Source organism: Microtus oregoni, unplaced genomic scaffold, assembly GCF_018167655.1.
Source record: "Microtus oregoni isolate MIOR12 unplaced genomic scaffold, Mior012 000038F_ref0000394, whole genome shotgun sequence".
NCBI lineage: Eukaryota > Metazoa > Chordata > Mammalia > Rodentia > Cricetidae > Microtus > Microtus oregoni.
The window spans coordinates 5149924-5175037 of NW_024543097.1; the positions used below are offsets into that span (position 1 = coordinate 5149924).

At 36.5% G+C, this 25114-nt stretch overlaps 1 protein-coding gene across 2 annotated transcripts in view; it reads right to left on the bottom strand.

Annotated features, from left to right (window-relative positions):
- Positions 1-25114, bottom strand: part of Erbb4 (erb-b2 receptor tyrosine kinase 4) — a 1049748-nt gene that overhangs the window by 152106 nt on the left and 872528 nt on the right. For both annotated transcript variants that reach the window (XM_041631763.1, XM_041631764.1), the window contains exon 20: positions 23323-23508. In XM_041631763.1, coding sequence (XP_041487697.1) covers positions 23323-23508 — 186 coding nt within the window. The remainder of the gene's footprint in view (positions 1-23322; positions 23509-25114) is intronic.

Consider the following 25114-nt stretch of genomic DNA (forward strand, 5'->3'; position numbering starts at 1 on the left):
CCTCTGAAGGCCATGAAAAGTGTCAGCTTCCTAGAATCTAGAGTTGGAAGTGATTGTCAGCTGCTAAATCTGGGGGCTGGGAACCAGACTTGGCTCTTCTGATAGAGCAGGAAACTATGTTTATCTGCAGAGCTATTACTTCCTATAATGTTTAAGTTTAATAAATGGGAAACTATTGCAAAATAAGTAAGGTTTTGGGTCAAACATAAAATCATGTGCATTTAAAATGCACACCGTCCCAAACTAATGCTTATCTGCTCCTAACCTAACTGCTACTATCCATATCTGTAATAAAAGAAACACCAAACTAATGTTTATCTGCTCCTAACCCAACTGCTACTATCCATATCTGTAATAAACTAATGTTTATCTGCTCCTAACCCAACTGCTACTATCCATATCTGTAATAAAAGAAACACCAAACACTTGAACTAGTTGGGTGACTCTATCAAGATAATACAGGAAATTGGCAGCAGACTTCTCTTTTCTATTTAAATTTATTGGTCAAATTGATGCAGCTGGAATAACAAAACCCCTCCCTCTATGGCCTCCCATGCCATAGGTGGCAAAGTATGTCCATCTGGGAGCAGATGGCTCATGAAACAACACCATTGTTACTAATGTGCAAATCTTGTTTCTGGACAATAGTCTCAACAATCTCAGGAATTAGCCCCCAAAGTCGCTCAGAGTCTTTGTTTTAGGAAAAGAAAAGTGTAGGCTGTAGAGAGTAAGTTCTTTGTCTCTAGAGGGTATAAACTCATATAACTATAGGAACTGAAGGTAAATCAAGACGATGCTGAAGAACAGAGAAGGGAGAGAAACTGAGGCACATTTGTACATGTTGGCACCTATGTATCTGATTGCCCCATAGGTCAAATAGAATTTCTATAGGAATGTTTTTGTATTTTTCAATTATTTCTTAAACTCTAATTGACTTGACTGAACTACAAATACAAAACACTCATCCAAAGAATCTCATTATTTCAGTACAGAAAAAGGTGATGACTCCACTTACCTCTATTCTTGTCCCAGTAAGATGCTAGAAATGCTTTTTTACAACCTCCATCTATCAGTTACACCTCTCTTGTGAGAAGAGAAGGTCCCCCTAACAGGCAGCTGGATCGGCTCACTCCTACTCTCCTATTTTTCTACAGAAATGTTTACTCAGATAATCTCTAGAAAAGATATGAAAGAGAAAGGAGCCTAGCTTTGCAGCTTTTATTTTTGCAGGCATGCAACAATCTTCAAAATATCCATTTTGGGGGGTATGAAGTCTATGCTCAATATTAGAAAGAAATGATTCTGCTTTTATTGCATGATATTTGTTTAGTTCTGTATTTTCTCAGAAGGCGATATTTTTAATCATATTTCATTCCACTGAAATTTGTTTTAAGAGCGGGAAAAGATATTTTAGGAATGGTTATGGTCTTCCTTTATTTTCACAGAGCATATCTGTAATAAAAAGGATGGAGGAGAAAGAAGGGACTCTTCTATCAGTTGGATGAAGAGAGTGGCAGTGGGTCAGCAGCTTTGAGCTGTAGATGACTTGGTATCTGCTTTTGGACAGTTTGCATGCTGGAATTAGTTTCACAGTTTGAAAGGAAAAAAGAAGAAAAAAGGAGGGAAAAGATAATGTGTTAGAGGAACAGGAAAAGGGGGACTAAGAAAGGAAAAAAGAGGAAGAGAAAAAAAGAGGAGAAGAAAGTGGAGTATACATATGTTACAAATGCCACATCAAATAGATGCTATTTAGTCACACTAACAAGAATATCTTGAATAGACATTTTTGTTTGTTTCTTGTTCTCATCCTGTATGTTATATGATGCCATCTCTTACATACCTCTGTCACTTTCAGGTGACTGCGTACATTTTAATCACGGTTCATACACAATTTTTCTAAGAACTCTCTTGATGTTCCTGCAGATTTTGATCACCTACTCTTTATAATATCTTAAAATTGAGTTTTGGGTTGGAAAACCTGGAAAATAAAATGATTTATTTGATTAAATATATAAGAATGGGTATTGATAGGAAAGGGACAGGAAGCTACTTATCACTGCCAGTAATTGAATACGGTTCAGACTACTCTTTGCACATTTCAGAGAGTATAACTCTGAATGATGGTTATAATATAGATAACTTTTAAAGTACGTTAAAATAAAAAAGCATTGAGCTTAATTATTAGCAATGTGTAACTTTGTCTTTTCTATTGAATTTGTGTTTATATAAAAATAATACTGACTTGAAAATTATGGGCTAAAGCTTTTGATTACACGTACCATAAAAACTGTATTTGACAAATGGAGCAAATATGGCCAAGTATCATTATTTTAGTGATTCATAAAGAGATTTTTTTAGTAGATTACCCTTTCTATGATTCCATGCAAACGGAATTTAAATATCAATGTTACCTTTCCGTAACAGTTACTCCAGCCTGACTATTTGTTATTGTAGGAAATGTACCTGCAGGAGAGTTTATTCTCACTTTCCCTTTGCAAATTGTTTTTAGTAGGAATAGGAAATCTTTGTTATCAGTGGCTTTCATATAAGCAATTATTGTTGCTCCTCTCCTTTTATCTGCAATGCAACTCTTGTATGGATTGAATTATGGATGGTGAGGCTTGTGTTTTTTCTTGTAGCACTGTGACAGGATTCACAAATATGTTTACAATTTGATTTAATTCCAAGAAATAATAGAGATGGGGGCATTCCATATGCTAGTAATTAATTGGGCGAACACAAAAAGGGATTTTTTTTTGCCTCTCCTCTCCAAAAGGTATTGCTATTTTCACACTAGCAACAGCACTCTCTTTAAGCATCTCCTTTGTCTATTAACATTGCAGGCAATCCACACAAAATTACATAAGCTTGACATCCTCTTAAAGGGCATCATTACATTTTGGCCTCTGATGATAATCATCATGATCTGAAATGGCCACTGGCAAGCCATATCTCTGACATTTATTATACAGACCTTCGTGGTCTCTTTACCATAGTCATAAGGGATGTTTCATAATGGTAGTAATATTAATTGCTGCCATTATCTTGCCTCTCATGTTAAATTTTGGGTCAAATGATTGGTTTACGTCTAAATGAGCAGTCGGGGATGGAAAGGACAAAGAAGTAGGAGTAAAATACATGAGGAGCTCAAGCCCCACTGCATACTGAGAGGTAATTTACACAAATAGGCTAGACGAAAACAGATGGGAAGAGGGAGATGGGAGAGGGTTGACTAATGACACCTGACTGCCAAATGACCCTGTGGGTTTGAATGCTGGCAGGACACCTCAAACTGTGCCAGCAGCCACTTGGAACTGCCTGGTTTCCACTCGCATTGCATTTAACAGACTAACCTTGGTCTTTCTATTGTTACCATCACCAGGGAAATTTACACCATATCTAAGCATGCTCCAGAAAACATCCCTTCTAACTGGGCTCTCTGCTTTGAGAGGCTGTGTGTTACCGAACAGTTCTCGAGTTTATTGTTACAGAGCCTTTGCTTCCAGCAGGGAAAATTTGACACATTTATTTTTTTAAGTGCCTCTTTTGTAAACCTATAGTATATGGCTCCCTTTGTGGCTTAATAAGAGCAGTAACGGAAAAAAGAAATTATGTATTCTGAGAATATAACCTTACTATTAAATACTTTGCTCATGATAAAATATGCTTGATCCTGACAAGTGAGGCCTTCTTTGAACTATATAAAGTGGACTCCTACCAGCATCTTATTCTCTTCCTCACGATTTAGCTTTAATCTCTTTCAAATACAAAATTGGTGTCCTCAGCCATATATTCAAATACGCTCTGATCTTAGAGTAAAGAATTTTAGGCTACTGGTTTCACTGCCCAATAGCTGATAATAGTAACAACAAAGCAAACTCATCCCACCCATGCTCTACTTTCCAATCTCTAAAATGGGACTCTGTTGCTATTATGCTACACCAAAGGAGGTTAATAAATGTCATGTTTACATACAAAGTGCAAATAAGGTATAGGTTGTTAAATTATCAGAATTCATTTGAGTTTATGAAAATATGAAGAAACAAACTAACAAAGACTAACATGTTTTTCATGATTCCCAGGAGATGGAATACTCTTGTTTGGGCAGCATACAACCCCATGCTGGATTGTGAGGAAAACCTCCCTTGAAGAAGCCTTCCTCTTTGTGTCCAGGGAGGAAGCTGTGTGAAAGGTCATTATGATAATACACGGATCCATAAGTAGCATTTATGGACCTGCGAAGGCTGTGTATATTATTGAAGAGACACAAGGCTCACTTTCTTCCTCTTTAAAGACCACCAAGATTATACTGGAGAAGTGAGCAGAAAGCACACGCTGAGGTTCAGGCTACACTTAATATTTCCAAAATATAATTTCCAAAATGATATTAAATAATTATTTACTTCTATCATTTGAAAAGTAATTCTTCTCTTTCTTAACACGATAGAGAAGAGATTAAAATGTCCACCAGAAGAAAAATAACTGTGTTGTGGCTTAAATGAGAAATACCCCACATAGGCTCAAGTGTCTGAATTTTTGGTCCCCATACTGTGGAGTCCTTTCATAAGGCGCATCATATTTAGGAGGTGGAGCCTGCTGAAAAATGGGTCGCTAGTGGCTAGGCTTGAGTTTTGTTTGTTCACTCCTATGTGTTCTTTGCTGTTTTACCAGCGATGAAATGTGACCCTAATCTCCTGCCACCACACCCCTTCTTTTATGTGGAATCATATTCCCTCCAGTTGTGAGCATAATAAAGCCTTCTTCTGCCAGTGACTTTTTGTCTGGTATTTAATCGTAGCCAAAGAAAAGTAACTAACAAATGCTACATTTCAAATCTAAAACCATTTCAAGTTTCTAGCAAATTTCTAGAAACCAATCCATTCAACCTGATAATAAAATTACTCTTCATCATACATTTTAATCATTTCCAGGTCTGCATCAAAAAGAACTCAAAGTTTAGTATAATTTATTTTGTCCAAACAGGTAGATGGAGGGCACAGTGTATGGAAACAGAGACACTCTAAATTTTGCAAGATGATATGGCCTTCTAGCATGGCAGCAGACATTTCATGTTCTAGCTCTTGGGGGAAGATACAGTTTTCCAGCTTCTCAGAGGGTGTAACTCCAAGAAGATACACTCTTGGAGAAGTGTCAGAACTCTCTGTGCCCTGAAATCTAGAGAGGGCTAAGGGAACAGCTGGACCACGTAGAAATATGGGAAGAAGCAACAAAAGCCACATGAGACTCGTGAAGTACTGGAAGAGGGCTTAGAACCAACTAAAAGGACTGCACAGTTACGGAAGTTAAGAGGAAGCAGAAGAGAGACAATGCAAGGAAGAGTCAAGCCAGCAAGAATGGGGGTGAAAGTGCAGAACCAGACAGCCTAGGCACCTGACCTCACTCTGTGCTTGGGCCTGCACCTCCCCATGAGTTCTTGGGGCTCACATGTTTCTGTTAAGTCCGTAAAAGGGATGATGAGATGTCCCAGCTCATGATGTAACATAACAATTCTTTCCACCATTCTTCTTACTCAGCAAGGTAAAGCAGAGAAAACTCTGTTAAAAAATCATATTACTTTGGGCAAAAGATATTCACCATTTCTTGGTGGCAGCAAACATAATTTTATTACATTTTAAACATGAGATATTGTGTAACAGTCTCATAAAATATCACAAACATTGTTTGTGTATGTAAGATGCTGGTCATGGGAGTGAGGGCATATGTATGCTAAGTATGTGCTAGAATTTAAGGGCATATTGCCAATCTGTATCCTCAGTTCTTGGGTATGTTTGAGACAGAACAGACGTCATTTTGAATAGCAATTTTCTTGTTTCAGCCTCTTAAGTTCTAGGATTATAGGTACCTGCCAATTTGCTCAGTTATTTTTTTTAGTTGCTCTTGAAATTAGTGCAAAATGAAATTAATGAGCGACTGAATTGTCTGTACCCAAATGTGTAAACAGAAATGTTTTGAGTTCCTAAATGGTAAAGGATATTTTTTGATTTACTGCAAGGCTTCTGATGATGTTTTTAAACTGGAGAGTAAAGTACACATGTCTCTGAGGTTATTTAGATTAACTTGTAAATTTCTTTACTTGCTTGAAATTCCCTCTTCCCCATAGTCAAGAAGCGAAAACTATTTTAGAATCAAGTAGTTTGGGAATGAAAGAGGTAACACAAAGAATAAGAGAATTTGGAAAGAGTTTATCAGAGGCATGAAATGTTAAATTGTCCACTTTCCCAGTTGAGTCTCCTGGTTTTAAAACACTTTCTCTCAAAAGGAGACCATTAAGGTCTTCTTTTACGTTACTATAATTTCTATCTCAAAGAAAAAGAGAAATGGATCAAAGCATGTGTGTTGCCCTTAACTACATTCCAATGGTATTAAGGAAAATACAGCTTCCAAAAGTAAGATTAGAGTCTGGCTGAACATTAAAAGCACATCAGTGGTTTTTAAATTTCGTTCCTCTACCTAAAGAAATAGGGGATGAATTGAGGTACAGGCCAAAATTAAGCTAATGGAAGGAGAAAAACCAAGATAACTGTTCATTTCTTATTTTATGAACATGCAATGGATAGTAATACAAAGACAATTTTTAAAAAATTTTCCTAATTTTCTTTTTCTATAGTTATTTCAATGACCATTTACATTAAAAAATATAATCCCTGAGTTCCATGAAAATTCAGGCATTATGAGTGAAGTTCAGTGGCACAGTGCACATTCCTTTTGTGGAATAGCAACTGAACAGATAGAGTTACAGCCTAAGACAGTGTTTCTTTCCCCACGCGTAAGGATTTTGACACCATATTTCATATGCCTCCTTCAATCTTTCATCTGTGAATCTGCCCCTCTTTAAGGGAGATATCAATGCTTTCATCTATCAATATAAATCTTTGTGCCTTTATCTTTTAAATCGGAGAGTTTATATGGCAGAGAGAAGAGAAAATTTAGGATACAGAAAAAATGGGAAGAGAAAGTTACCAGGTGGAATGGAGAAAGGCCACTGCTTTCACGGGATGATTATGGTAGGGGTGACAGTGAGGCCACAGGTGAAAAAGCCTCATGGACCATCCAGGGAGCTACTTGAATGCCTTGATGTGAATTTGTTCCCTACAGCTTATGTGTTTTTGAATTTCTATGTTTGCATTTGGAGGTAGTGTCTTTGGGAGGTGATAAGGTCAGGATGAGATTTGTGGCCTTTGCAAAGGAGGTCTAGATTTTGACAACTCTCCTTCCTCACTGTGTCGTGCCCTCTGCTTTACTGTGCTGCAGCATGGAGGATCCCGTTGGATACGAGCACAATACAACTAGAATATCCAGCCTCCACATAAATAAATATATGTACATTAGAAGTGGAAAGGATAAAAGAAAGAAAAAGAGGAGAAGACGGATGTGAGGGGTGGTGACCATTATTTTTATAAAAGTTTTGTTAAGTCTCAGAATAGTGGATTTATTCTTCCTTAAGCTGAAAATTTTTAAAATTCCTTGTACAGTTCTTCAGATTTAATATAGCTTCAATTGAGTTTGTATTTTATTCTTTGTGATAATTCCACTTTTGATTTCTTTGGCAGTCTTCACATTTGTCCTTGTTTCTGTGGCCTATTTTCTAGTGAGCATCTTCATATACTTGACAGTCATAAAAATGCCTATTCCGTTCTTATCTCATACCTATTAGTGTATTTCCCAATTAAAATGCATTGCCTTTGTAAACAATTCAAGCTCATTTGCTCATCATGAGCTTTGAGTTTTCAGTACCCTTAGGAAGAGTCTATATCCATCAGTGTTGTCCCACTTACATCACATATACTCACTATACCTTCATAAGTGGCCTTATATATACATCACATAATCAGTGAGCACTGATTTCATTCTCTAGTGAGCATTGTGTTGACTGGTCAAAATACACATGAGTAATATATGGTGTCTGGCTTTTAGGAGTCATATGAGTCCACATACAAGCAATACTGTACAGCTGGAGAAGACTGTGTTTATGTATTAGGAATATGTATACATACAAGTATACATATATGCACGTGACAACAGTGAAAGTGATCAAGGAAGATTTGGAGGGAGGAAGTGAGAGGGGGAAATGATGTAATTATTATCTTAAAAAAGAATTGTAGTCTGGTGGAGAAGAGGAACGTGTTTAGAGAGGTAGTTTAAAATCTCAAGAAATGTTCCAAGCATAGGCGGATGTCAGATACAGTAGGGGTAGCATTGGATACTGATAACATTTAAATTGAATTTAAACCTGAAAACAGTCAATTTAAAAATTAAAAATTAGAAAAATAACCCATTTATTCTAATAATTATTTAAATTTATGTGTGATGAGATAGCTGTATTTTCAGAGGGAGGTAGAAGTCAGTTTTCTCTGTTTACTTTTTTCTGATTATGTTCCAGAAATCAACATCACTTTTCCATAGCAGAAGAGGAATAGAGAACATGAGGAGAGGAATTTCTCTTTCTTTAAAAGTATGAAAATTTCCAGGCAGGTATACTCTCAGACAGTGTATGCTACATCTTTAGCATAACACCAGAGCCTTGATATACCATGAAATAAATATATCAATTAAACTGTCCCTAATTTTAGACAGCTAAGTATTTACATCTAAATCTTTCCCTCTTTTCAAAATAAAATAAGAAGGTATTACAATGTCTTTTTTTTTTTTTTGGCTTCATAGACTATCGTACATTGCTGACCAGATCTTTGAAGATCTGGCCAACACCATAGTCTTCTATTTTCTTAGCATTTATTTATGATGACCTATAGTTCAATTAGTTTGCTTTGACTAATTTTCTCATTAATCCAAAATACAATCTGTCATTCAATGTTCTAGATAGTACTTACAGTGTCTCTCTGTCCCTTAGTCTCAGAAAAATGAATATCAAAGTTGATCTTTTGGGAAAAAGTCTCTGTAAGAGCTTGAATTCTGACATCCTAACAGAACACAGCATGTTGGTACCTAGTAAGACCTTCATCTTGTGGAATCAAGGCAAATGCTTTTAGCTGCTGTTGTTTCCCCTACATATGCATGCTTTATGTTTCTTTTCTTTATCCACTTGTTCATTTTCATCCATGCTCCCATTGTGGAGCTCATGAATTAATTTCTCACTATGTAAAAAACATCATTAAGCACCCACTATACCTCAATCATTTACTTTACACTCATTAACTAACACACATACATTAACATCTACAACTGTACCAGTTAATAGGTAGCATTGTTACCATTCTGCAAATGAAGAGCCTGGGTTTTAGAAAGGGTAATTAGAAAAAACCCAAAATAGAGTGCTCTGTAGAACAGCCACATTCTTAAAATCTGGGGATCATATTACTGCTATTCCTTTGATTTTTCATGGATTCTGTTTAGACCGTTTCTTTCATTCCACATGGAATTCTTCATTCTCTTTAATAAATATGAGCATTGGAAAGCGTTCCTCAAGTCTTTGGCTTTTTCCTATGGAAGGGAGATCTGCACACATTTATAGCACACATAATTGGCAAATGCCTCAGGCAAAACGACAAACATAGCACATGGCCTGCAGGTTGCTGGAACAGCTTCCTTCGTGTTGCCTGCTGGGGCGTCAGAGTGAGGCACTGCTAGGTGGCTTCTCTGGACATTCTTTCTTTACATCAGTCCAGAGAAACTCCTGCTTTTTTTCTGGCCTGGTCCTTGGTGGTAACTGTAAAGTGAAAGAGCAAGGGTTCTCTTCTTTGTTTCTGATACAAATACAAACAAATCTCATCCCCTCTTTTCTGTGCAGCTACTGAGTTCAGTGGAACCAATTCAGATGAAATAAATGTTAAGGTCTCTTTTGTGTCTGTGTCATACTTAGTGGAAATTTAGATTCTTCTACTACTATACAAATGTCAGAAAATGACCTAGGAGGCATAAAGCAGTAGATGGATATAAGAATGGAGGGATGGAGTAAGGAGAAGGGGGAGAGGAAAATACATGGGGAGAGGGAACAAGAGACAGGGTGAGAGAGACAGAGAAACACAAACAGAGACAGAAAGCAAAGGAGGGAGAGAAACACACAGAGCCATAAAAGGAGAGAAAGACACATAGACACACAGTCACAAAGACACACACATACACATACAGAGAGAGAAAGAAAGAGAGAGAGAGACACACACAGAGAGAGAGAGAAGGAACATTTTTTATCCTAAGAGCTCAATTCATCAAGAAGCTCAATTCAGAAATACTTTATAGAAATAAAAGCTAAGACAAAGAAAGAGGAAGAAGACATCCATCCTAGCACTATGCTTTGCAAGTTGGCTTGACATTTTCATTGGTATATCCTTGACCATATGTTAATTGCCTGGTTTTCTTCCAAATGGTTGTATACTAAGTTCAGCAAGGGAGCAGAAAAGAATGGGAGAATCCAGTTCTTTTTAAAAGTATACTACCAATAATGAAGTATTAGAAATGTCTGTGGGTTTGTTTGCACTTTGTCTTTTAACTCAAATATTTCAAGATGATCTCAGGAGGTTTCATAATAGGGTAAAGGGTATATTATTTATACTAAAATTGTTGATAATTATTCTAAGTATTACTGAGGTCTTTCTTGTTATGTATATAGTTGGATTAAAATGGATAATACAAGCTATCTGAACTTAGGGTGTTTACACTTCATTTATTTATTCAATAAACATTGGATTTTTTTTTTAAAGAAATAGAAGCCAAAGAAACCTGGCAAGGGCCCTTTATTTTGGGAGTCTGCTAACTGTATGTTAGATGTTAACTAGAATACTTGCCTTCATTTTAAGCACTAGTCATCATTTTGTATTTATAACCATATTATTGGAAGAACTCCCAATTAGTATTTTTTTCTTTTGTTATGATACAACACCATGACCAAAAGGAACTTCAGGAGGAAGAGTGGTATTTCATCTTAGGGTTCCACTTCATAGTCCATCAGGGGAAATTCAGGGCCAGAACCTGGGGAGAGGAGCTGATACAAAGGCCTTGGAGTATGATACCTCTAGTTTGCTGCTCATAGCTTGCCCCTCGTGCTTTCTTATAGCACCCAGGACCACCTACTTAGGGGGTGGGCATGCCCAAATAAATGCATGAGACACTTGCCTATGAGACCAACTTTATGGAGGCATTTCGTCATTTCAGATTCTCTCTTCCCAAATATTTCTTTAACTTCTGTCAAGTTGACATAAAGCTAGCCAACACAACCTGTTTTCTCCTAAGTTTAATGCTCATAGCCAAAAATACCATTGAGACCATTGTTTTTATCTCATAGAAACTATCAAATAGGCTACTAGGTGATCTTCCTACCATGCAATATTTTGTATTCTGTATCCTATGTTCTATGCTACGGTAAGAAAAAGAAACAATAAAAGCATTTAGATGCGCATGTCTCATGTTCAACTGTCTTCTGAATTTTGCTTATATCCTGTAGCATCATAGATGAGTAATGCCTCAAATCTGCTTTCAAATTTCCAATTGTAAAGAACATAAATTTGACATTAAGACTTGCCAGTGAAACACATAAGTTCACTTCCTTGGCACTAGCATATAAAACCTTATAGATTCCATACCCATCTCCTTCTTATATATCTCTTGGCTTTCTGCTTCCTTTATTCCTTGGGAAAGGTGGGAGTCAAGTCAAAGGACGGCCAGAACTTCTGCGTCTTGTTCCAGCCACATTGCAGAACTGGGAAGGTGACCTGACAAACTTCCACCAAGATTGGACACGGAAGCAACATTTATTCTGCCTAGTTTTTCCCCATCGCCCACAGTATTTAAAATAAATCTTCCTTTCTATATATTCAAGAATATATTATTAATGACCAGCATTCAATCAGAAGTGTTTGTCTTTGTGTGTTAAAATCCACAGAAATAATCAAATTTATCTACTGTATCAGACATTGAGTAAATATTTCTAGAATCATGTAATCTCAACAGGGAAAAAATATACCTCATGTAATATTCTCTTTGTAAACATCTCTCATTCAGAATGTTGAGAAAATAAGCTGCAGAATAAGGCAATATATATTATTCCTGTTGAGCTTCTATGTTCTTTAAAGATAAGAACATTTAGAACTACCAATATAGCAATTTCTATTGACAAGAAATTTAATTATTACATTGCAATGGGGACTGGTTTGCAGATAAAATTCCCCATACTAATAGTCATTAAAGTGTTTCTTAATTTATAAACTGTTTGTTAGATTTTCCCACTGAAGTCATCAGTTAGGAAAACAAATCACAAAAACAAATAAACAAACTCACAATCCAGGACTCCATCTTAGCAGCAGCATCAGTCAACTTGAGAACACTCTTTGCTGAGTTGCATTTTAATCATCATTGTAAGTCTCCCTTGTCTACAGTTCAGTTTGTTTTTAATCCATATGGTACCAATTTCTCAAAAACTTATTGTAGGAATATTAAAAATTTCAACCTAAATATCAAATTAACCACCAAATAATATGAAACAAATCCGCATGGGCTTTCACAATTTCCCCTTTAAGTCTTGATATTCCAGTTAGCTCTTTCTTTGTTTCTTGAGAGGAATAAATTGTTTTTATTGCGTTTTATAAAGGACATGGAATGCACGGGTGTCCCCCAAAGTACTTGACTTACATGGCATTGAAAAGACAATCATAAGTTGGAAAATTTCAATATTTGAGCAACAATAATAAAAATTGCTCTGGGCTGAACTTCTGGGTTTTTGTATCATAGTCCACAGGAAAAAAATTACAGCCAAGTAATAAACCTGGGGACTATGGGCTTATAATGGAAATGTTGACAGATTCTAGCAGGTGCTACTGTAATATCTTGAATCTTATTTAGAACAAGTTTCCAATAAAGTTTCTCTAAGGCGGTCTTCTGGGGAATTTAAGTTAAGGAAAAAAGAGGGGTTTTCCATGGTTTCCTCCTCAATGATTGATGGGAATGCGAGAGATTTGTGACCAGGTGCCTCTGGGCGCCTGTAAATAAGATCATGGGTACCTGTAAAAGGAGAAGAAGCATGCAGAATCTTCTGTCCTTTAAGGACCCACCAGGTATAAGCTTCATTTCATAGGATGAGAGTCCCCAAGCAATGTGGACTATACTGGTATGTTTTCAAGTTTGGCAGTGACTCACCCTTGCTTAAGAATGTACTATAGAAATTTTGCCTAAGAGAACAAAAACAAGGGCAGTTGCAATGAAGAAAGTGGTCCTAGAAGTTTCCAAACCATGCCGCTGCTAAGCATAAACTGTGCTCCCCCTCCTTCTACACACACTTTTAGTGTAAGGTAAGTGATGTATGTAAATCTTTATATTTCAAGTTTTATCAATGATGATTATAAGCCAGTACCATTTCCTACTTTAGGAATTCAGTTGAGTACAGTCAATTTGAAGTTGTTAAATTATCCCATGCCTAGTGCTATGCAATCAAATCACCAAAAGAAAAGCATCATGTGAAAATTCTCAGATGATGCTGAAAAAAAAAAAAAACCTGTGGCAAAATCACGCAGCTCCATGCTCATTAGTTGTGTGACATTGGGAATGGTTTCCTAAAGTCATAATATTTTTCTATACAATGTGCAGAATATCAACAAAGGTGATAGAAATAGTAATAATAGCAAGCACCAATATTGACTGGCAAACTCCATGAAGCACTCTGTTAGGCTAAATGTCACTTTGTGTTGAGAATTAATAGTGGGCATTCCATGAATGAAATGTCACATATAACTTCACATCAATATTAGCTAATTTTATTCATACATGATTGTTCCTGCTCCACAAACAATACTTGGTTAAATAGAAATGAGGGTAACTACCTTCCCTTAGTGCTAGTGATAGGCCTTGTTACTGTGAATCTACTAAAACCAGATTATCACAAGGCAACCTGCCCTGATTAGTATTGGTCAAGCCTGTGTATGTATCAGGGACTAGGTGGAACTCATCCTTAGAGATGTACTAAATTTTCTCCAAAGAACATTCAGTTCGTAGAAGTTCACATTCAACACAATCCCTGTATTCTTCTAACTTTTTAATAGAAACTAAGTAGTTGCTCAGCAAAAGTTCTAAGTTGATACACTCATCTTTTAAAAATGTGACATCTAAGATCTCAAAGTAGAAAGTTAGTAGCTGGACTCACCATATATATTTTTAGTATAGGAAAGTAGAGGAGCAGCCATACATAACATACATATAATTGAAGTGTCAGCGAGTATTCCCATTGCTTCCAGATGCTCCCAGAGTAAGAAAAGACTGATATCACAGAAGGAGCCCACACATATTTGCCAGAATTTTAATGGAAATTCTGAAACTTGTGTAGAAAAACTGACTTAAAAATATTCTTTTGTTTAGCATTTAATGGATTCTTAGAGAACAAGTTCTAATTCACTTTTAGTAGAAAATGTTGGTAAATGTTAAAACATACACAAAAGTTAAAAAATATAGGTTAGGAAACATTTTTTTATTTAAAATACAAAATAATTCTACTTTGAGGACTTAATTCCATATGAATGTAAACTACAAAGGAGTTTAGCACAACATCTTTGGCTTCCACCTTGTGCATTGCAGTTTTCAATAGAGCAATCCCATTAGTAAACTGTCCTGTGCTAATGTGCTTGCTTGGGGCAATACTCATCAGAGTTCCTGGTTCTGGGTCCTGCCAGTGCGGATGATGCACCATGAGTGGGTGATGTAGTATTGTCATTATGCAATTAGCCTTGTCAAGGCATGGAGCACGGGGAATAGCAGGAGCTTGAAGCTTGAACTGTGGTGGGATGACAGATGACTGCCATTAAGTGCATCCTTTGTTCACTTTGGGACGAGCAGAGACTGAGCTTGGGCAGAGGCTCCTTAATGAAGGATAAAATCCTTGACCCTCAGCTGCACTTTTTCATATGCTCATAATCGCTCAACTCACCCTTCCTTTCTACTACACATATATCTGCTCGTCTCTCACCTTAGGCTGATGAAAAGTAATGAACTGTTGCCAACAAGCTCATTGTAATCCATCATGTTTAAATGATGGAAAGTGAAATTTTGTACAAACATTGTGCAGCTTACGACTTCCCACCATGACAGTTATTGTTCTTAATATCCTATGCTCCTTTTAACATGAAGAAGGTTAATTGGATGTTGTAGAATTTTGAGTACATATAACTAATCTATATTCAAAACATATTCCTCCTACATATATTAATATTTAAGATGTATATGATAGCACACCCAGGTATGTATATATGTATACAGGTACATACATACCCTAAAAAATAAATTTTGGTCATATGATACTGAATGGAATTAGTCTAAATTTCTGAGCTTTCATTCAAAAGAAGCTTGGCATTGATAATTTACTGTTTGTTCTCACTCTCAGGCCGTGAGTGTGTTTATTCCAATTTCCTTCCTTGCCCTTTGGATATCACTGAACTGTTGTTTTTTTTGCAGACAGAGATCTGCTAAACCACATCCTTGTGGTCACTAGAGGGTACAGAAAGAACGAGGATGTCCCCGTTAAGCATATGTAAGAGTCCAACCATTGCAACTAGATAAACTCTGTATTCCTCTTAGGTCCCATAACAAGACATTCAGGTTCTTCTTCATAGGCACCATCCTGTAATATGTTTGTGTCAATTGATAGAGGGTATCTTGTGAAGAAACATGGCTAAGTTCCTAATACTACAGGAAAATTGAAAGTCCAGAGTATTCTATGTCACGTAAAAATACAAAGCCCAAATTCTGAAGATAGTTTTAAAAGGCATTACCCAAATGTTGATTGTGTCAAAACTTGGATGCCATTAAATACAAGGAATTTGGGAGGTACAATATGTATGCCTAAAAGCTAAGCAATGAGAGAGGCCTGAGGCCAGAACCTTGACATTAGTTTAAGGCTAGCCTGAACTATACAATGAGAAAATGGTTCAAAATAAGTGGGGAAAAACATTTTAAAAGTTGCTAGAATGTTATGAGGTCACAATGCAGCTTTGTTTTCTGGATAGAGTGGTGGTTTTATAAATGTACACATGATCGGTCTTCACAGAACTACATCTACAGGAAAGAATTCAAATAAACTCACGAGGTCCAAGGAAGCTCTCATCAGTACAATTTTTATATTCATAAAAGTATTCTATAATTCATCAAGGAACTGACTGAGAAACAAACAGAATTCTTTTTACTTCTATTAATCTATAATTATTTCAAAGTTAAAAAAATATATTCATTTAACTTCCTACAGCAGTTGATTCAGGAGGCACGTGGCCAGGTCAATTATGCAAAGAAGAAAAAAGTGATTAGTCTCTAGTTCCTCTGTGAGTTTTGGTTTCTAGAAAAAAATCACTGTGTTTTATCCTTTGTTTCCATTATCTGCGGAAAATGCTAGTCTCATCTTGCCAATTACTGTAAGTGTCTTGGGAAAGCGGCACTGCATACATACATCTGAATGAACATGAATATATTTCACACCTTACCAAGAGAGCAGTGCTGAAACCCCCACCTACCTCCACAGCACTGCAAACAAGCACCCCAGGGGGGCAGTAAACTGAATACACCAGCCCTGCTACTTTGATTCTGCATTTGAGAAAATCACACTGTTCCTCAAATCTGCCAAGATACCAAGCCTCACATAATCATGACTAATAGATGTAATTGTGAACGTTTTACACACATGAAGTGTAATTTAATCCATTTGGATGGGATAGTTTTCACTTTCTCTCTCTCTATATAAACAAGAATAAAAAAAGAAAGTATATTAAAACTACCAGCTAAAGCATAATAACTTCAGAGAAAGGAAGTTTCTGCATGTGTATAGTGACTAAATGAAAACCTTTGCTGTTTACAGAAAAGAGGAACTTACAAACTGAATTAGAATCACTCAGCAGGCCCGATAATGCCACAGGCAAACCAAAGGGGAAGCTTACCATCCTATAGGCTAGATGTGGAAAAGGCCTAAATGACTTTGCTAAGTGAGAAAACTTCATATTGCATGCAAACCTCGGGAAAGAATTAAGCCCCCAGTGGAAGTCTGGGACCTGTGCTCCAGAAACTGCCCCCATAAACTCCGTTTTCGTTGGTAGTATTGAGAGTCTCTCTCAGCCCTTATTTCCCTTCTTATATCATCCTCCTTTAAGGCAATGAGAATTCGAGACATAAATAAAAATCAAGTGATTATTTCAGGGAGGGGATAAACATGATTCGAATCCAGCCAGGAGCTTTATCATCAGCTTGGGAGATGGTAATGTTGCGAGACAATTTTACACAAAGATGGAGAAAGGATATTGTTCTTGTAGAGGGGAGGCTTTAAAAAGTATTTGAAAAGCAGAAAGTAAGCCATCTGACTCATCTAAAATTCTATAGGCAAAAAAGTTCATTATATTATACAAAATTATCTCAAAAGGCATACGATCTCATACTTTAGACCTCACATTTAATGCTAACAGTGTAGCAATTTTTCATCTATGATCCAAGGAGACCGTAGTCTTGCTGAAGCTAGGCTTGGGTGGGATTGCCTGTCGGTTTATTTAAATAAGATGTGTGGGGAGCCCTGAACTCTCTGTCACTAAGAAGAATATATTTTAAATGGCCCCTGTCATCTGGTCTGCCATTTCCAACACCGGGACAGTCACAGGTCTTACAGTTGGTCCCCATGGGACACTTAGTAAGGAGATCTCAGCTTCTATGAAGCATCTCAACATCCTTCATGGTGGCAGACAGAATGAAGAATCTGGTGAAGTAATACTTCATACTGAACAGACATATCTTAAGAAAAATTCAGATCTCTTCCCCAGAAGACTTTCTGACACTGTTTCCTGTACTGACAAAGACTCAAGCACTTCACTAGGGTCCCTTGGGTCTCACTTTTCCTTGCTTTTCTTTTCTTTAGTGCGCCCAGCAAAATGCTTTAGTGACATATCAATTAGCACACCGTGTTTTTTGTTGTGAATGTATAGGAAAGTTTCCATGTTTCTAGTCTGGGTTTAATACCTAGAAAGGATTTCTTCACTGTGAATTCCTGGGGAAACCTCCAAAGGCTCTCCCAGCACTCAGGAGATAAATCTCACTTAAGTTCTGTTGTTTGAAAAACTGTATTTATTTTTTTCATATTTGATAGTAGCTTTTTTATTGGTTTCAAAACCTAAACCCATATACAAAATTAGGAACTCATTTAGATGCCTTGTTTGAAAGAACACTTTAGTTATTTTTAGATAACATGTGTGCACATCCAAGTTCAAGCACTGAGTTGCATGATTTCCACCTCACAAAAGAATAAAATGAATGTCACTACCCATGTACTGAGAATGTTAGCTAGATGAGATAAAGAATATGCTACTAGGCTTAACAATAGTTATTTCACTACATCTTTATTTCCAAGCATCACACAAAATGTTTTAATTTTTTTTAGATTTTATTTATTACATATACAATACAGTGTTCTGCCTCCATGTATGCCTGCATGCCAGAAGAGGGCACCAGATCTCATTTTAGATGGTTGTGAGCCACCATGTGGTTACTGGGAACTGAACTCAGGACCTCTGGAAGAACAGTCAGTGTCCTTAACCTCTGAGCCATCTCTCCAGCCCCAATGTATTAAATTTTTAATAATCAATCATACTGCAATAAATTTGGAACAAATACTCTGGGTTTGTGCATCGCTATGCAAATGGGTCAGTAATTCCGTTTCAATGATGTATTAGGGGGTCTTTCTTTTTTCCTTCCTTCTTTTCCTCCTTTCTTTTGTTCCGTCTCTTTCTCTTTCTTTCCTTTTTTCTTTTCTTTCTTTTTGAGACACACACACAGAGTCTAGACATATAGATGTGATAAAGAAAGGCTCTATTTTTCTGAGGCTCATAAGAGAAAACACACACAGTCAATTGTGTACGTTCATTCCCCTCTGTCCCTATACAGAGGCTTGAATGAGAGTTCCCTAATAGTCTTGGGCTTTTGATTATTTAGTACTTGGTGGAAATGATTGGGGGGTTTAGGAGGTGTGGTATTATGGGAGGAAGCATTTTACTGGAGGTGGGAATTTTAAAGTTTTAAAGGATCATGATATTACATTTTAAATAACATTGTTTTACTAATATATGACATATATAAAGCATGAAAGTTCTCTTAGTATGCATATGTGATATATCACACAATTAAACATCACAATAGCATTAAAATTTTATCCATTTGACTCTAGAGAAAACAGATTAAAGCTGTTTCTAGTTTGTCTAAGTTATTGGAGATGACAGGTGGTGGCAGTAAAATAGAGAGAATAAAAGCTCCTTCCTTCTAAATTCTGTCATAATAACCACTGAAAAGTGTTACCTCTCATTTCTCAATAGGAAGAAAAGTACTTTTGTTTTCTTGGTTACTATGTCAGCCTTCTTGCGTGGTGTATAACAAGGGCTCCTTCATAGCTCAGCATGATGGTAAAGTAAATATGTCAGTTTATCTCATCTAGGAGGTGCTCAGACACTTTGTTAAACATGATCTTAATGTGTCTGTTAGCAATTCTGTATGTGATTGACATTTGATTCAGTAGACTGAGGAAAACACATCGACAGACCTAATTTTTCGGGGAGGAAGGGGGTGAGTCTAGTCAGGTATAGATTTGGGGAAAATGAAAAGCCGGACTTCTGAGAAGGGACAGTCTCCTTTGCCTTTGAATTGAGTAATTCATTTTCTCCTGCACCAAGACTTTGATTTGACCTGAAGCATAGACTTTTCTATGACATTGATGTCTCAGGGTTTTGGTTGGAATGAACGCATACACGGGGTCTCAGATCGTTGAATTGGGACCAGAACTGTAGAACTGGGTCTTTGTATATCTAGGATTCTCATCATTCTGTAATATCACAAAAGGTCATTCCTAATAAAACTCTTTCTATATCTATATGCACCCTGTTAGTTCTCTTTTTAGGGGACACCCTGAATAATATACTTAATATGTGTTTTCTTAAGTAATAAAATCATGACTTCCTCCTGACTAGACAAACACTGCAGATAATCACCCACTGAGAGCCAACTCTCAAATATCTAACTAAGTGATATGAATCTGAAATACACAGAGGCCAAAAGTCACTGTAGTGAGAAAGCATTGAGCAGTGGGTATCTGTGACATAAATGAGGACATCCATATTGTGAAAATCAGTTTTCACCATTAGCCTAGTTTATGGCGAATCTGCAGCATCCCTAGAGGTCTGTACTCTGACCTAAATTTTCCTACTGAACTAGAATCATACTTCTGATAGTCTTCAAAGATCTGTCACTTCACTTGAATATATGTATTCCCATTGAAATAATGTCAGTAAAGATAAGAAATTATAAGCTAGCATCCCTTTTATGCACAAATGGCTATAAAATAAATCTCCGTTTCAACTTTTAACTGTGGATTTTCATTTTATGATGCAGAGCCTAGTTGTAACACCAATGTTATGAATTGTAATTTAACTTTTTTGTCTTTTATTTTGCCTTTATGAAATATGTTTCTCTGTTACAACAAAATGAAAGCACTACTCACTCAACTGCTATTCATAAACTTCTAAATGATTTTCATTGTCATTAACACATTAAGTGTAACAGCAGGCTGTGATGGTCTGATTTGGTAGTGTGTACACATATGCAATGAATGAGGTCTTATATGCACATGACATTTGGTCTTAAATGAAAGACCTCAGAAATGTCAAAGACCAGTGAGAGCGTTTACTTGTATCAGACCTCAAGACTTGAAGTTCATTTTTATTCATATAAAATTAAATGGCTGGATCAAGGAAAAGTTAGTCTCCTGTCACTCCATGTAGTTTGTGTTGGAAAAAAATGGAAAAGAGGAAAGAATGAAAATAAAATCATTGTTACTGTATACAATTAATTCTTGGGAAGATAATGTCTATGTACTGACAGAGGAGGAATGGATTTCTTTTTTCAGCCAGAACTCTAATTTCCTTCAAAATTATCTTAAATTGAGAGAGGTATGCCTTCCTTCTGTTTCTCCTCCCACCAACTCACTCCACAAAGAAAACTGAAGAAAAGCTCAAATACCATTTCTCATGGAAGACAGAAAATCATACTTCATTAGCTTTAGTTAGAAACATTATATGCACATAAAAAGCAATTGGATAAGCTGGGCAATGGTGGCACATGCCTTAAAATTCCAGCACTTGGAGTCAGAGGCAGGTGGATCTCTGTGAGTTCAAGGCCAGCCTGGTCTACACAGTGAGTTCGAGGACAGGCTCCAGAGTTACAGAGAAACCCTGTCTTAAAAAACCAAAAAATAAAATAAAATAAACAAACAGAAAGAAGATAAAAAGAAAACATAATGAGATAAGCAAAGAATGGTAAACAAAAATCAATTGTGTAATTTCTAAACTTGTCTAAAAACCATGCAACTTCCGAAGTATGCAAGTTCTCTCAGGAGACATATCTGCTGGAATCAATTATCAGAAAAAATATTAGTGAAAGAATCTGTCATCAAAACTGAATCTAAAGTGTGTGGGTTAAGTGTTTCGGCTGCTTTAATGCCAATTTGACTCTTGCTAGAGTCATTTGAGAAGAAGAAACCTCAACAGAGAAAACTATCATGAGCAGCTGGTTGGTGCAATAGTCTGTAGGATATTTTCTTGATTGATGGTTGATGGGCGGGAGTGAAGATCACTGTGAGTGGTTTCACTCATGGATAGGTGGTCCTGTGCTGTCTAAGAAAGCCATCTGCGGAATCGAGGAGGAATGACAGGAATGATTGAAAACGCAGCCTCATTCATGGCCCCTGCTCCAGTGCCCCCCTCTAGGTAGTCACCCTTGTGTCCTCAGTGAGGGACGTATAAGTTGTGTCGTGAAGCAAACCCTTTCTTCCCAAAATTGTTAGCCAGGGTGCTTTATCACAGCAATGGAAACTTTACTTGCAACAGTTAAACAAATCATGAATTAATTTTAATCATTAAAGGAATGGCATGTCTTTTAATTCTATCACTTTTTTGAAAAAAAAATCAAATCTTAAAATCGCCTTGAAAGATGCTAATTAGACTATGAAATGCCCCTTAGGGGCTTGTGTGCTGAATCCTTGGTCTCCAGCAGATTCCATGCTGAAAGTTATTGAAACCTAAGGGGGTTGGGTCACCTAGAGAAAGTCAACCATTCAGTGCATATCTTTAAGGTTACACATGGTCTCTAGTGCCTTTATCTCACTGTTTCCTGTCCATCATGAGGTGAAGAGCCTCCTCTTGCAAATGCTCCTACCACCACTCAAGCTCCAATATAGAACTGGCCCAGAACCCATAGAACCAACGACTGCAAAATCTCGGAAACTGCTGGTGAAAATATGTCTTTCCTTTTTAAAAGATTTTTTTTTTCTCAAGTATTTTGGTTGCATCTATGCAAAAGTGACTGATAGGGATCAGGATGGCTGAAAATATATATGTGTACACACACACACATAATTGTGAGGAGTAGTGACTCTTTTCCTTTCAATATTTAATATTTAATATGTCCAAGTATTTTGTCTGCATGTATGTCTGTTGCCCAAATGCATGCAGTGTTCGCACAGGCCAGAAGAGAGTAACAGATCTACTGGAACTGGAGTTATAAACGTGAGTAGCCGTGTGGGTGCTGGAAATGCAACCCAGGTCCTCAGAAGAGCAGCCAGGGCTCTTAACAGTTGAGCTGTCTCTCCAGCCCCACCACTGATGGACACTGCTTGACAATTACCCCCTCCACTAAAACCAGCGGTTTATAATCCAACATGAAAGACCAGGGAATTTTCTGCTGATTAAATTGCATATTAGTAGAGCGCCAGAAACAAAACAGAAAAACAAACTCTCACAGTTCTGAGAAAGGTCTCAGAATTATGAAGAATCTTGGCCTATACTCAACAGTGGGTTCCCAGATGCAGCAACAGAAGCAACAAAACTTAAGGCTGTGAAGTGACAGGTGTGTTGACTCATTGTATAGAGGTGCTTAGTACTGAGGCTATCATTTATAATGCTGATAATTCTATAGACTATTTTAATAACACCAAATAAAGCTTAACAGTTATGACATTGAATCTTTACTTTCTTGGTTTTGTTTGTAAACTTGACTACCTTTTTAAAAATGACAAACAAGTCCAGCACAACAATTATTCCTCCTGACTAGTGTGCTGTGTTTTGGCACCTAGTCAATCTAATATTGATACCTTAGAAAAATAATCCACAAAATATATATGAATAGATTATATGCTCAACCCATTGTCTGCATTGAAGTACTTACAATAATATGTCCTTTAACATAGCAATAGAATTTATTGATATTAAAAGCTTAAAAGTCATGGCATAATTTCAATCATCAGATTCTTCTAGATCAGGAGATAAACTCCCATATATCATTTTCACAGCAAATGACAGCACTTACCTTAGCAATCTGGACACACCAGTTCAATAGCAGCTGTGATCCTATGTTATCCTTGTGTTCATGGACATAGTCCAGCAGGCAGCCATGGGGCATCAGCTGGGTAACCAGCTGGATCGTGGGGCTCAGGCACACTCCCAGTAGGCGAACTAGGTGTGGGTGGTCCATGCTTGCCATGATCAGGGCTTCCTGTAGCAACAACAACAACAACAACAAAAGCCATATATCATCATTTCAACTCCGTATTCCTCAGCATTTTAAATCCTTACATAGGATGAAAGGTGTGTAGTGGATTTTAAAATGTGAGCCAAATATAGTGCGTATGCCTTTTTTTTTTCCAGCACTCAGGAAGCAGGTGTGAGTGAAGCTCTATAAACATAAGACCTGTTTATCATATATACTGAGTTCTAGGCCTGCTTATTATATATACTGAGTTCTAGGCCAGGTAGGGTTACATAGTGGGACACAGTTTCAAAGAAAGTCCTCAGTAGACTCAATTAATAATGTAAATATATTTAGTAAATAATTTCACTCCTAGACTGATATAATGAAATAAAACAAAGCAACAAACACTACAAAGTGAGCGATTCAGCGATAGAATGCCTGTCTAATAGATCAGAACCTATATATTTACTTTTTATAAAATTAGCAAAAATAATATTTTATTTTCTGCCAATTTTGTTAAAATGAACACTACACCAGACACTTTACTTTTTAATCCAATCTCTAGAACATAACCATACAAATGTGTTACTCTCAAGAGCAATAAGGTGACCCTAAAAACTTATCCATTATTTTGAGTTAGCATATGTAACTGAGATATATAAATTCTAAAGCTGCAAATAAATAATTGCAGTCAGTATGTTTAATGTTGATTTATAAAAAAGGATGACAATTTTAAGATTTTTTGCTCCATTATTTTATGCTTACTCAAATATATTTCATTTTATAAAAAAAATTAAAGAGATGTCTCACTCATAGACTTATAGAGTTTGAGAACTAAGTGAAACTGAAAAAAAATATCTGGATCAATTTCTTTATTTGATGAAATGAAAACCAAGTCCCATTTTATTTCATATTGATATTCTATCAAAGAAGAAAATACAACCATATGGTAGTATGTAGTACATTCTATAATTAGCTTCGAAAGATATTACAAATATCAACACATCGCCATAAAGAATATTCTTTTTCTTTAATGTTTGATATGTTCCTTTATGGAACAAAGTAAATAAAACAATATTCTACTCCTATGAAAATCATAATAAACCTTTGGTTTTACAAAGCCACATACTATCAGAAACATAATATTCATGTCAGTAATATTTAACATTAGTTAAAAATAATCCAACAAAGTAGGATACAATACTATCAAATTTTAAGACACAGTGGATCAAAACATGCATGAAAAAATTAAAAATTTTAGTATCATCCCAGGCATAGTGTGCATGCCTTAGACCCAGTATTCAGGAGACAGGACCAGGTGCAACCCTGATTTCAAGGCCAGATTGGTCTACAACTCAAGTTCCAGGCCAGCCAGCCAATTCAGAGAAATCCTGGCTCAAACAAACAAACCAACAAACAGATAAATAAAAACATCAATATCACAGGGGATACGAAAAATTGGTGAGATGGGTCAAGCTAAAATTTATTATAGAAATAAATCAAGGCTGGGTTTTGGCTTATTATTTTATAAAAGTTCTTTCACATCAATACTATTTTCTTTTCTTACAATATATTCTGCTCAGTTTCTTCTTTCTCATCTCCTCCAAGATCCTACACTATTCACCATCCA